General features: G+C 39.5%; 2 protein-coding genes across 4 annotated transcripts; both read left to right on the top strand.

The window, feature by feature from the left end:
- Positions 1-405: 405 nt before the first annotated feature.
- LOC146502502 (potassium voltage-gated channel subfamily V member 2-like) lies at positions 406-3,418 on the top strand. The gene is made up of 2 exons (XM_085133194.1): positions 406-1,936; positions 2,805-3,418. The coding sequence occupies exons 1-2, from the start codon at positions 677-679 to the stop codon at positions 3,084-3,086; spliced, it is 1,542 nt and encodes a 513-aa protein (XP_084989320.1). The 5' UTR covers positions 406-676; the 3' UTR covers positions 3,087-3,418.
- A 3,099-nt stretch (positions 3,419-6,517) lies between these two features.
- On the top strand, positions 6,518-12,663 carry LOC146502501 (N-acetyllactosaminide beta-1,3-N-acetylglucosaminyltransferase 3-like). Of its 3 annotated transcripts, none has more exons than XM_085133196.1 (3): positions 6,518-6,812; positions 8,550-8,638; positions 9,721-12,663. In XM_085133196.1, the coding sequence occupies exons 2-3, from the start codon at positions 8,625-8,627 to the stop codon at positions 10,871-10,873; spliced, it is 1,167 nt and encodes a 388-aa protein (XP_084989322.1). In that variant the 5' UTR covers positions 6,518-6,812; positions 8,550-8,624; the 3' UTR covers positions 10,874-12,663. The 3 variants fall into 3 exon arrangements, with proteins under 3 accessions (XP_084989322.1, XP_084989321.1, XP_084989323.1); XM_085133195.1 differs by having other exon boundaries at positions 8,527-8,638; XM_085133197.1 differs by lacking the exon at positions 6,518-6,812 and adding an exon at positions 8,942-9,074 and having other exon boundaries at positions 6,819-8,638.
- Positions 12,664-12,691: the final 28 nt, after the last annotated feature.

Genomic DNA, 12,691 nt, shown 5'->3' with positions numbered 1-12,691 from the left:
GAGTTGGAAAGAGGGGGAGAAGGAGGCACAATTACGAGAACAAACTGTGTGGGCAGTGTGGGCGGGGGGTGGGGCTCATTCAGGGACATTGATAATATGCCGTGATTTCAATATTAATTTAAAAAAAAAATGACCATTGAGGGTGGCACGGTGGTGCAGTGTTTAGTATTGTTGTCTCACGTCAAGGAGGTTCTGATTTTACACTTCCTGGTTGGCTGAGGCCTTACTGTGTGAGGTTTGCTTGTTTTCCCTGTACCTGCGTAGGTTCAAAATCCTTAAAGCAACTTTGTTTACTAATCCTGCCCTCCATGCCCCTCCCTCCTAAATATACAACTACTTAAGGGAACTTGGAAGGGTCCCAATGAGATTAAATTGATAAAATCCCTGCTGCTTGTCCTGATCTTCTGGTCGTAAAGTCCAATGTGTTGTCTTTGCTGTAACAGACAGACAGAGGAAATTCCTTCTGTCCCCTGACTTCCAGGAGTCACCATATCAGCCACAGCTGAGCCATCAAACAGGAAAACCCCGTTTTCCCTGGGATGTCAGAAGTGGCTGCAGGATCAGATATTCGTGGATTTACCATGTGTTGATTACATCTCTTTCTCAGAGTCTTTCTTTTAATTGTTGTTTTCCTCTTTTTGTTCTGTTGCATTTCCTGTCTTGGACCACAGCTGATATGGCTTGCTCAGAGAATGCTCAGCTGCAAACATGTTTGCAGAGCTCCTGCTATAGTGTCAGCTCTCTCTCAAAGTGCACAAAGGACAATAAAACATTCCCATTTTCTCAGGAAAAAACAGCCAAAGCGTGGAGCTCACTGAAGAATCTGGACTATCCTGGGAATAAAGATGACTGCCCTAAAGGTGAGAAGACACCCAAACCCCAGCAAAACATGAACTTAAATGTAGGAGGGAAAGTGTTTTACATTCCAAGAATGTGTGCAGTTAGATATCCTAACACTCGAATAGGCTCCTTAGCTCTCTGCCGGGACCAGGCAAAACTCCTCACCCTCTGTGATGACTACTCTGTGTGCAGCAACGAGTTCTTCTTTGACCGGGATCCTGCCTTCTTTCACCACATCTGCCATTTCTATGCAACCCGAGTGCTTTGGATCATAGTGGAAATGTGTCCCATCAGCTTTGAGGAAGAAATTGCATACTGGGGCCTGAGCCTGAAGGACACACAGTTCTGCTGTTGGATGGTGTTTCAGGAGAAGGTAGATGAGCTGAAGGAGAACCTGAAGGTGGAAAGAGAACTAATGGCTGAGGTCGAGGTAAAGTACAATGATGAGTATTTCAAGGACATGATGTTTGGGGACGTTCGGATGACTATGTGGAACATTGTGGAGAATCCGTACTCGTCAACTCTTGCGAAGACTTTCACTCTGCTCTCTAACCTTTTCGTGCTCTTGTCCATCGCTGCAATGTGTCTCAACACTGTGGAAGAACTACAGTCGTACAGAATCGATGACAAAACCTACATGGAATGGGGAGAGATCATCACCATTGTGTTCTTCGCCTTTGTGTATTGGATTCGTCTCATCACCACTCCTGACATTGTATTATTTTTGAAGAGCGGACTTAACTTTGTGGACATGGTTTCAGTCATGCCATATTTTGTCCAGATCATCTTTGAAGCCTTTACTGAGGATGTAAGTGCACAGGAAGACCTCAGGGCCATGGCTTGGGTCAGTGAGCTCAGCCACGTCCTCAAAATTGTCAAGTTGCTGCGGATCTTTCGGATTTTGAAGCTAGCCCGCCACTCGACCGGCATGAGGGCCTTTGCATTTACTCTGCGGAGGTGCTACCAGGAGGCCTCTTGCATTTTTCTCTTTATCGCCTTGGGAATCTTCACATTCTCTGCTCTCCTGCATTCAGCAGAAAGGGAAACCGAGGGCTCTCCCATCAGCAGTATCCCGTACGCCTGGTGGTGGGCAGCAGTAAGTATCACTGTCTGTAGCTATAAACTCCACATCTCCACGTCTGCCTTTGACTTTTTCTTTCTAAGCAAACATCTGCCTATTATGTGCGCTAATAAAAGGAAGGTTCAAAGAAATGTGTACTACAGCATCTAAGCCCTAACCCAAACCAGCAGCTTATTTCCTTTTGCAGTCTTTTTTCACCTACCTACTCTTCCCCTGAGCAATAGGTTGAACGTTCTAACACCTACAAGTGTGACTTTCACATGTCTAGAAATGTAAACACTCTCTAGATCAAGGGTTATTATTCCACTACTTATTAGTCAAACACAGAAATTAATTGATTTTCACAAATGTAACATGCAGTGATCTGTACTTATGTTTGGCTTAAAAAACTAAATTCTTCTCAGCATTTTTTTTAGTCTATTTGTATAAATTTCTTAAATGTCATTTCATGAAAGGCAAACCCTGCCCAAACTGTTTTCTCATAAAGAATTACAAGATGGCGATCCTAACACTGGTCAACGGAAGTGGTCTGCTGTCTGTGCTTTTTCTTAAGTATTTTGACACCCGCTAGAGCCACAAAGAGCCACAAAGAGGCTAGGGTGTAGGTTTTGATGGAAGCAGCAGCCTGATTGTACAGAACTGTCCAATAAAGTTACACATTTTAATGTTTAAACTTGCACTGCAGACTTCAGATAATGTCTTTGTGTTGCTTTTGAAGTGAAATTAAACAAGTAAGTGTCGATTCAGCAGATATTTTCAAGGCCAGCTGTACTACTTGTTAGTTTAAACTTTTAATTCATTCTTAGAATCAAAAATAACTCTGATTAAAGGACACGTTCCTGGAAACTGAACATAGGATTTTGTTTCCCCTTTTCTCTCTCAGGTCAGTATCTCCACTGTGGGCTACGGGGATGTGGTTCCTGTAACTATCCTGGGCCGCATCGTGGCCTTTGGATGCATTACTTTTGGGATAATCCTCAACGGCATGCCGATTTCTTTCCTGTTTAACAAGTTCTCTGATTACTACAGCAAACTAAAGACCCAAGCTTACAATTCTACCTCAGTCCAGCGCCGCTTTCAGCTTAAGAAGAGACTCAAGCGTAAAATGGATGCATGGTTCCATCCCTTTGAAGAAGATGACACCACAGCCCAATCCCCACGCTAAGTGCATCTCATACATCACCACTGTGTACTGTGAATGTGCTGCAGCTTCAAGCTGCCTTCAAAAGTTAAAATGTGGTGCAAAAAAATTAAACCTAGCACATATGAATGAGGGCAGGAAGAGGAAGTGGAAAGTTTATGTGTACTAATGCAATTTCTGGCCTGGTAGTTTCACAACTACCACATGCACCACTGTTTCTTTTTCATTGTGTATGCATCTTGTATGTAAGTAATTCATGCGATTGAAAAGGAGCCTGGATGTCCAACCCAGGTTTTTAACCTCAGGTGAATCCATCGTGATGCTTATCTTCCACCTGACACCAGTGAATTATAAATAATCAAACTAAACATGCAACTGTGACATACCAAACAGGGCTAAAAGGGGTTTCTGGTTACCATATAGGTTACACTGTAGATTTCCCGCTAAAGCAAAATTATACTAAGGAATAACGACCCTGACACGATGTTTTGGTGAAGGTCAAATTAAACGTTTCTGGATAAAATGTGAGCAGGTTTTGACATGTGCCAAGAGGAAAATGTATTTTCTTTGTTCCCAAATGACTTGGGATTAATAAAAACAAATGAATACAACAAAACTTGCATCTATTTAGGTTGCAGTATGTTAGGCTCAAAGGTTAAGTAATAAATTACCAACAACTTTTAAAAAAAACTGTCCTTAAAATTGATGTTTATTGAAAAAGAGTTGCATTTTCTATGCAGTTTCTTTACACTCATGTCACTGCTGGCTGCCTGATAAAAGAAAATGTTTATAAAAATAATCTTTTATAAACACTCCACTGTAAAACCTTTTTCTCATGAGTCTTCAATGACTCAAGGTCTTTTGTACAAACACATATCTCATGCAAATAATTTAATCAGAGGGGGGGCACTTGTGTATGCATATAATATTTCCATATGGCCTTATCTGAGCTCTGTTCCATGAAATAAAAGGTCATTTTCACATTTAATGTCTGGGGGGAGGACTTCACAACAGTTCCTGTCATTAGACTGGTGCTCCCAGTTCTTCACAGTGTTTACTGTAAACATTTCTATATGTCACTTTTATTTTTCCTTGTGCGTCCTGTGGAAATTCCTTTTTTTAAAGTCTTGATGCATGCTCAATCATAGTAAGTGAAATAGTAAAAGATATAACAACAATGGGCTGTGAGATCAGTTTCAAATGCGTCCTAGCTGTTCCCGTACTCCTGACACACAAGGGATCACTAAAGTGCTTAGGCAGCAGTTGTCCTTCTCTCCTGGATACCTTGGAGCTTTCTTTTTGCCAAAGCTGGGAAGGCTTTGACAAATGTTCAGCTGGGATAACTACATTTACTCAGGGCCTTCTTGATGTGATGTTCTTCTGCTTTCCTGGCCACTCGATCTGTGGGGATGTAATTTGCTCCGTGTTGTAGTGTCCTGATGACACCCAGTTTATGCTCCAATGGATGATGAGAGTCAGACTGATTACACTGATCCATGTGTGTTTACAAAACACATCACCTTCTCAACAGAATCCAAGGTGTTCTGGATATGGTGTTTAGAGCTTCCTGCTAACGGATTGAGGATTGAAGCCAGAAACTTTGACATGTTATAGGTGACCAAGTTGATGATACAGACAATTGGTCTGTATGTAATTGGGGAGATTTAAAGTTGATACTTGCCCATTATATTTAAATGACTTTGATAGTCTGCTGTAGGGGTAAACCCCACTATTCCATAAGATATCACTTCATTTGATGGAGTGCGCTGTTTAGTATACAGGTCCGAATTCTCCATCAGGTATTCACCCGAGTTGAGATCTGGTGACTAAAAAGCTGCATATCACCTTACAGCCACATATTTTTCCAGATTCGTAGTCAACTGCGCTGTGCATTGTTTCACTCTTTAAAAGAGATTACACAGCATATTACATCAGGCATTGCAAACTCACACAGAACATAATACATTCAGTCCTAGCACTGGTGAGTTTTTAATCCATATTTCACAGTGAAATGCAGTTAGTCTAGTAAAATTAAGCTTTAGATTCTTCCACTTCCCTGTCTTTCTCTTTCATTTCTCCAAATTGCTTTAGTGTCATGACAGCAGAAACTATAACCGCATTTATATTTCCATATACTACAGCAGTATTTTTATGCTGTGCTTAACTCAGCACTTTTAACTCTCGGCTAAAAAAATGCCAATGCCGATGGCAACTAAACCTTGAGGTTCACGTTCTATGTTTAGTTGTTATGCCTCATGTAAACATGTACATTTCAGTGTAAATATGAACTGAAATATTTGTAATTTTTTCACCCAAGTGCTAAAGGTTGAACACGCGAGGCAAACATGCTCGGTCAATTCAAAATTGCTTAATCATTCAATTAAAAATCATTCAACTGTGGGGACAGCAAAGTAGGACAGCCTCTGGGATTAAACATTAACTTGAAGGTGGACTTGGGATCAGGTGTTTTCTGTCAGGAATCAGCAGGGAGTGCGAACACTTTTAGTATTCAACTCTTGAAGATGTTTGACTTATCATTGTTGATGCTTGGCAGCGTGGAAAATGAGTTTTAAAATGTACAAAAGGTTCTTGAAAGCGTTTGGAGTCCTTCAGCCCCGGTCAAAAAACTGTGTGCAAAATAGAGGAAATTTTAGACCATGAGCGCTTAAACAACGAAGATCACTGGAAGAGTAATAATGGTCATGGCAGCACTCCAACAAGGAAGAACAGGCTTTCAGAAAGAACTTCCTTTTATTTTGGTTGAAATTTACACAGAAGCATGCCTGAAAAGTGTTGTATAGACAGAAAAAAACTAAACGGAAAGATGAAGAAATATTTTCACGATAAATCTGAAAGGGATTAAAAAGCTTTTGAAGACAAAGTGCAGGGAAATATTTAAATCTCAAGGCCAAGCCCTTAAAAGCATTTTACCATCCACATGAGTTAAGGTCTTCTTGTTTTACTGTGGTGATATTTACCTGTGTCCTACTGTGACCTCTGTCTCTACAGATACGACTAACCCTACAAGTAGAGTTTTAACTACATTAAGTGTCCCATTTGGTTGAAAAGGAAGCTCAAATCTTTAACTGGATAATGTGATCTTTCGTAAATTCTGCTAAAGGATTTCCTTAGACTGCGTTGTGTAAAATGCTACTAGTGGATGTATAAATGGTGAATACCTCAATCACCCAAGCACTTTTTCTAAGTACTTTCTATCTAACATCCACACGCATTCACAATCCAGTGGATTCAGTATCTTATCCAAGGATACTTTAATATGCAAACCAGAGCAGCCAGGAATTAAACCACCAACCTTCTGATAAGTTGATGACGTGCTCCACCTCCTACAGCTACAGCAACCTTTACTTTTAAGGTTTTATTATTAGGTAATCATCAGTAGTACATTTTATTTAAGCAGCGTCTGAATGATATTGTAATACTTATAATACTTCATTTAAAGTATTATAATATCATATATCCTATAATAATCAGAAGTAATATTATTTCTATAGATATTTGTTATTAATCAACAGTCAAAGTAACTGAAATTGTGAAAGAAATATGTCATAGCGGGATGATCGCAGATCGTTGCCAACAGGCAATAGATGAGGAGATGACGCACTCCTGTTCGGGGCGGACAGAACAACGCCCTGCAGTGCAGGGACCTGAGCTTTTCAGCCACCGGATTCTGGATTCATTATTAGTCTGACTTCACTACAGACACAGGAGAGGGACGATCTTCTTAAACTTGTAAGTACCGTACACAGCAGCTTCGCGAAGTGCTGTCTCTGTGCCCGTGCGCGTCCTGGAAATTATAACTCTCGAATAAAGTTTCCGTAAAGTAACGGGATCTGGCATAGGGAGCATCACATGTTTAGTTTGTACTATATATTACTGGCTATAATAACACAGTTTCCTGACAAATGCTGTTTAAAAATAATTATTTTGGAGTGTCGCTTTTTAAAATCTCTTATTTTATGAATCTTAACTGTCCCCTAGATTAGTTTACAATACTTTAGGCATGACTCGCTATATGAGAACTCGACGAAAGCTAAATATAAATGTCTTCTGATGCTTCGGCCATGCGCGGCGTGTAACTCTGCTTACTCTGCTTACTTTGGCTTCCACAAACTCTGTCTGGTTTGTGGAAGACAAAGAAATGTCAAAATCCGGAAACAAACTAATAATAGTCGCTTAAAGCTCGACTATTGTCTATTCAACAATATGACACTATTTAAAAAAAAAAAAAAAAAAAAAAATCAAAAAATGGACTTAAATGTTCACCAATGCTTCTTTTAATCTCTTGATGGTTTAGAAAAATTACATTTGTTTAATACGCCTTCTGTGTGATGGAGCTGGCAGATATTAACCCACTAAATGGCACCATCTTAAAACAAACTGGAGAACAGAGACAACAAAGACCAAACAACAAAGATAAAATATAATATTTGGCAAAAAGAAATTACAGCCTGTGGCAACTGATGCTTGGATGACAATACACTATGAAAGGATTTAATAAGAAATACATATAATAACCATTGGACTTGCCGATTAAAAAGTAAATCTCTTCAAATGACTGTTGTACCTGAGAATAGTCTGGACATGTTCAAGACTGAAAGGAGCTTATTGTCTGAAAGTAGAAACACCACAAAGTAAAAACCACATTACAAGGGAAAGTCTTAACCAGAAAAGTGTACTTAAAACCTGTGCAGTCATGCTCTACCTTGTCCAGAAGACTCTAATTTGAATGCTGTTTATCATTTTGCTTTTTACAAAACTAGCCTTCTGTATTCGTGAGTCTGCACAGTATGTAACTGGTTAACAATTGCCCTTTGTATTGTAACAGGAAATTGAAATAAGCATAGAAATATTCAGCGATCCTAGTAAATAACACTTTCACACACAGCAAAAATAATTTTAAAAAAGGCCTATATGTCATTCATCTTTTTAATTGTTTTTGATGTCGTGGCTGTCACAAATCAAATACTGACGATACTGTGCAGTTAACTTCCGTTTTCCAGTCCATTTCTGTGGAATCCAAAGCTAAGCCCATCGTTCCCGGCTTTACCGTAATGTTGTGCCAACTACACAAAAATCGTGCAAAACAAAAGAGGAAGAAAACTAGTAACAGTTAAAACTGGTCAACACTGAAAATTCTGCTTTAATAACAACATAAAGCAATCTGCCGCAGCTGTCCTACCGCACTAACATGCTTAAGGATTGCTGAACACTGTTACACGGCACATTTTGAGTTTTATTGCTGTCAGATTTGCATTTAAAAAACACACAAAAGCTTGTGTGGACCAGGAACTTCCTTTTCTTTCTTTCTTTTTCCCCCCTTAATGGTTCTTTCGAAATGACTGTGTGGTTTTATTACTCAATGTCAGACACAGCCTATGTAACATATTCCATCCATTCTGAGGACACAAAACAACATTTGATTTATTTTTATTTTGTGTGACAGCATCCCATGTGTGGATTTTTCAGGCACATGTCCAGCTGCCTCATGTCTGCTCTGAAGCTTGGTCTCCTCACTCCTGCTGGCTTGTCACTCTGAGAGTCATGTCGTGGTGCAGGTGAGTTTGCATTCCTGCTGCCCAAGTGTTTTTGTATGTTTTTTCGTGGGAGGGTGTTGCCTTCATTTCAAATTAAAACAAAAATGTTAGTTTTGCATAAGTGTAAAGCCACATCCCACGAGGTGTCAGGGCTACAGCAAAGAATTTGGTAATTAAAATGATGCTTCAGTCTTTTGCAAAACAAACATCACCTGTACTGTAAAAAGGATGTGTGAAAAACATATGCTGTTACATGCGTGTCGCATTTTGTGTGCATGCACAAAAATTTTAAACGCAACACATGTTCTGTTTAATTTAAAACAGGAAGATGAATGCTTTGAATGGTCAACCCATGTGCACCACACAGTCTACCATTAAGGCACCAGCATTAGCTCTGTTGGAAGGAATATAACACCCATTGCTGCGTTTTAAGCTGTTTGAAGATTGATTTTAACAGGTGAAACCTCAGTGTAGATCTCAGCCTGCAAACACAATCACACCAAAGTACACAACCCTTACCAATACAGTATCACATTACAAGACAAGACAAAGGCAACATTATAATAAGGCCCATTGTAACGATCACTGAGCTAACGCTGGTACGTGATCATTCTAGAGTTAAATTGCACTCTGTCCTCGTGTTTCAGGAAATCACAAGTTTACTCTTAAAACCACATTGAGAGCGAAGGATCATATTCTGAAAAATAATTTCACCTTATGCCTAAATGCCACAGATATAGGAGAGCAATTGTAACATACAAACAAGTATGTTTAAAGTGTTTAAAAACCACTGTATTGTTAGCTAATAAAGGGAACATAGGTCTTAAAGTGGCCAGCAATACTCTGACAAAACAAATTGCAAGTTCCCAGCAAGTTATGCCCTTGTCAGTGCAATGTATGCTACAGTTGCGGGTTTAACCACATCACCCTAAAGGAACTTTCAAGAAGAATGCGAGGGTCTTATGCACTGCACAAGCAGTATATAAATCTATAAGGCTTTGGCTCACTGCATGCTTGTACTTGCTTCTACTCAATAACTTCCACGGTTAGTCTAGTTTCATTCTGATCTTAATCAATCTCTGTCTTTTGTCTTGTCGCTACAGAGTTTTGAAGATGAAAACCATCAGGGCAAGAAATGTATTGATGGTGGTAGCACTCGGGCTTTTGCTCCTTCACCTTTGCAAAGATTTTGTTGACCATAAAACTATAAGTTTCCACGTAGATGTTAGAGAGGACCACAGCCGACTGACGCAAAACACCAAAAACAGCACATATGTATTCTCATGGCCAAAATGTCAACAAAACACATCTGCTGCCAACATCGCTGAGTTCAACTCTTTGCCTAATTCTATCAAGGATTTCCTCTACTATCGCCACTGTCGCCACTTCTCCATGCTACTGGACATTCCGGACAAATGTGGAGGAGCTGATAAATCTGGAGAAGTCTTTCTTCTTCTGGTCATTAAAAGCTCTCCGGGGAACTACGAACGCAGAGAGGTGCTGCGCAAAACGTGGGGTGAAGAGAGGTTACACAACGGTGTGTGGATTCGACGGATCTTCATCTCAGGAACGACAGAGAGTGGGTTTGAGAAGGAAAGGCTGAACAAGCTCCTGGAGCTGGAGCAACAGGAGCACAACGACATCCTCCAATGGGATTTCAGTGACACATTTTACAACCTTACATTGAAACAGATACTCTTCCTTGAATGGATGGAAAGGAACTGTCCCAATGCCCACTTCCTGTTGAATGGTGATGACGACGTCTTTGCCAACACAGACAACATGGTCGAGTATCTGCAAAGCCTCAATGACAATGACGGAAGCCAGCACCTCTTTACTGGCCATCTGATCCAAAATGTGGGCCCTATTAGATCACCAAACAGCAAGTACTATATTCCTGTTCAGGTGCAGGAGTCAAACTCGTACCCTCCTTATTGTGGTGGCGGGGGCTTCCTCCTCTCTGGCTATACAGCCTCAGTCATTTACAATATGTCCCAGTCTATTACCATTCTTCCCATTGATGATGTTTACATGGGGATGTGTCTGGCCAAGGCAGGACTTGGCCCCACTTCCCACATGGGCGTCAAGACAGCAGGACAACACGTTCCATCCCACAGTATAGACCAGTACCATCCTTGCTTTTATAAAGAGGTTTTACTTGTGCATAGATTTCTTCCAGCTCAGATGTATCTAATGTGGCACAGAGTACACGATCCAAATCTAAGATGTGGTCTCTCCAGCCAAAAATATTTGTAGCCCCAAGCTTTAACTTCTAGGCAATAATAGAGCTTAGTGATGTTCCAGTTCCTCCTGCTTCCAGCTCAAATGAACATGTGTTTGTTTCACATACTGTAAGGAGAAAAAACTTTTGCTGGACAGAAGGGACTGGCACATACCTTAAATGAGTTGACAAAATTTGAACAGGCAGGACTGGCTGTTGCATTACAATACAATACATTATATTTTGTCTTTGTCTCACCAAATCTTGTACCTTTCTTTACCAGATTGTCTAATGTTACTTAGTAGGTACTATACTGGTTGGATTGCTAGATTTTGCTTTTGCTTGAAATGCCCACTTACTGCACAGAAAGAATGAATGTGAATTTTAAGTAGCCATCAAGTGTAAAGTTACGCCTCATTTTGAGAATTCTCATTGGAAAATGAGTCCACATTTAAAGTCATTGGGTCTGATTTTCTATATTTTAGTATCACATAAAGTTCAGCATAGCTACAGCTGATACAGACTAAGAAAGGCCATGTTTTAGTAGACAAAAGCTGCCAGCTAGAGTGCAGCCGTGTGTTAGCTACCTTGTCCTGAGATTAAGGACATGAAAAATGGCCAAGAATTGAAAAGTTGGCTCTATATTGCATAATTTACTGAATTTCTATCACGTAGAAAATGAGCCAGGTGTAAGGAGAGTTACCAAGTTAATGTCATTAAAATAGCCTATGAACACTGAGCAGTTCTCTCGTCAGCTGCCTGTAAGTCAAACGTGAATTTTAAGAGCTGATTGTAATATTTAATTCATACTTTCTGTTGGATTTTTTCTGTATGTCGCGTGCCAGCCGGTGTGAAAATCATGAACAGATGACATATAATCAACCAATTCAAATGTTAAGCATTGCGGAGTACTATGGTTCATCTGTATGGGTCTTTTCATGCTACGATTGTATGTAGGAAAGTACATTTTGCGGGTTAAATTGGTTATAAGAGCTGGGTATTTATTTACAATAAAATACAGCAATGATATGAAAACATTTTATTTATGTATTATTTTTCTGCACAAAGTTACAAAGTGCTTAAATATACTGAGACTTCTCCAAAAATAAATAAATAATTTAAATAAAACAGGACAAATAACAATACAATTCATCACCTAAAAAGAACGATTGAACTCATGTTTGAGTTGGTTTGATATTTTAAGTACTACATTTGGTAAATTTTACACTGCAGTTTAATTGTACCTGTAAACTTCTGAACAATGCCCAGCTCTAGATCTGATGCTTGTGTTGCCGCAGATATCATCCAAAAATAATTTCTCAGGGTTTCTTAAGAATAAAAGGTGTAATATATATATTTTTTTATCTTCTTAATCCTCTTTGTTCTGTTAAGCCTTCTTTATTTTGTTTGTTTCAGCCTCAATATTTCTGTTACACAAAGGGATTTGTGCCTTACATCAGTGTTGCAGAACATAACAACTGGGTGTCGGTAAAAGCCATTACAAGTAGTTGCCAGTAGGCAATCCAATGCAGGATCACTGTTTCATTAAGAATCAATATCTGTTGTTGCAGATTCAGTATGCTGAATTGAGTATATGCACAAATGTTCAAATCTGTTTGGGTTTAATGCTGCTAAGTAAGGGACTTTATGTTGTACCGTTAAACAGCTTTAAATGGTAACTGAACTGCATACACTGGCAGTACACAATCTTCTCGTTTTAAATAAGATGTACGCATAATGTCCTTGGACCTTTTTTGTTGTACCTGCGCAAGACATTTTGGAGGATTATTTTATAATAAACATTGGGATAAATATTTATAAGCTGCCTTGGATTTTGTTCATGTCTGTAAAGA

Source organism: Neolamprologus multifasciatus, chromosome 15 (genome assembly GCF_963576455.1).
Source record: "Neolamprologus multifasciatus chromosome 15, fNeoMul1.2, whole genome shotgun sequence".
Taxonomy (NCBI): Eukaryota; Metazoa; Chordata; class Actinopteri; order Cichliformes; family Cichlidae; genus Neolamprologus; species Neolamprologus multifasciatus.
The sequence above is the reverse complement of the archived record's forward strand: the minus strand, read 5'-3'. Positions and strand labels throughout refer to the sequence as shown.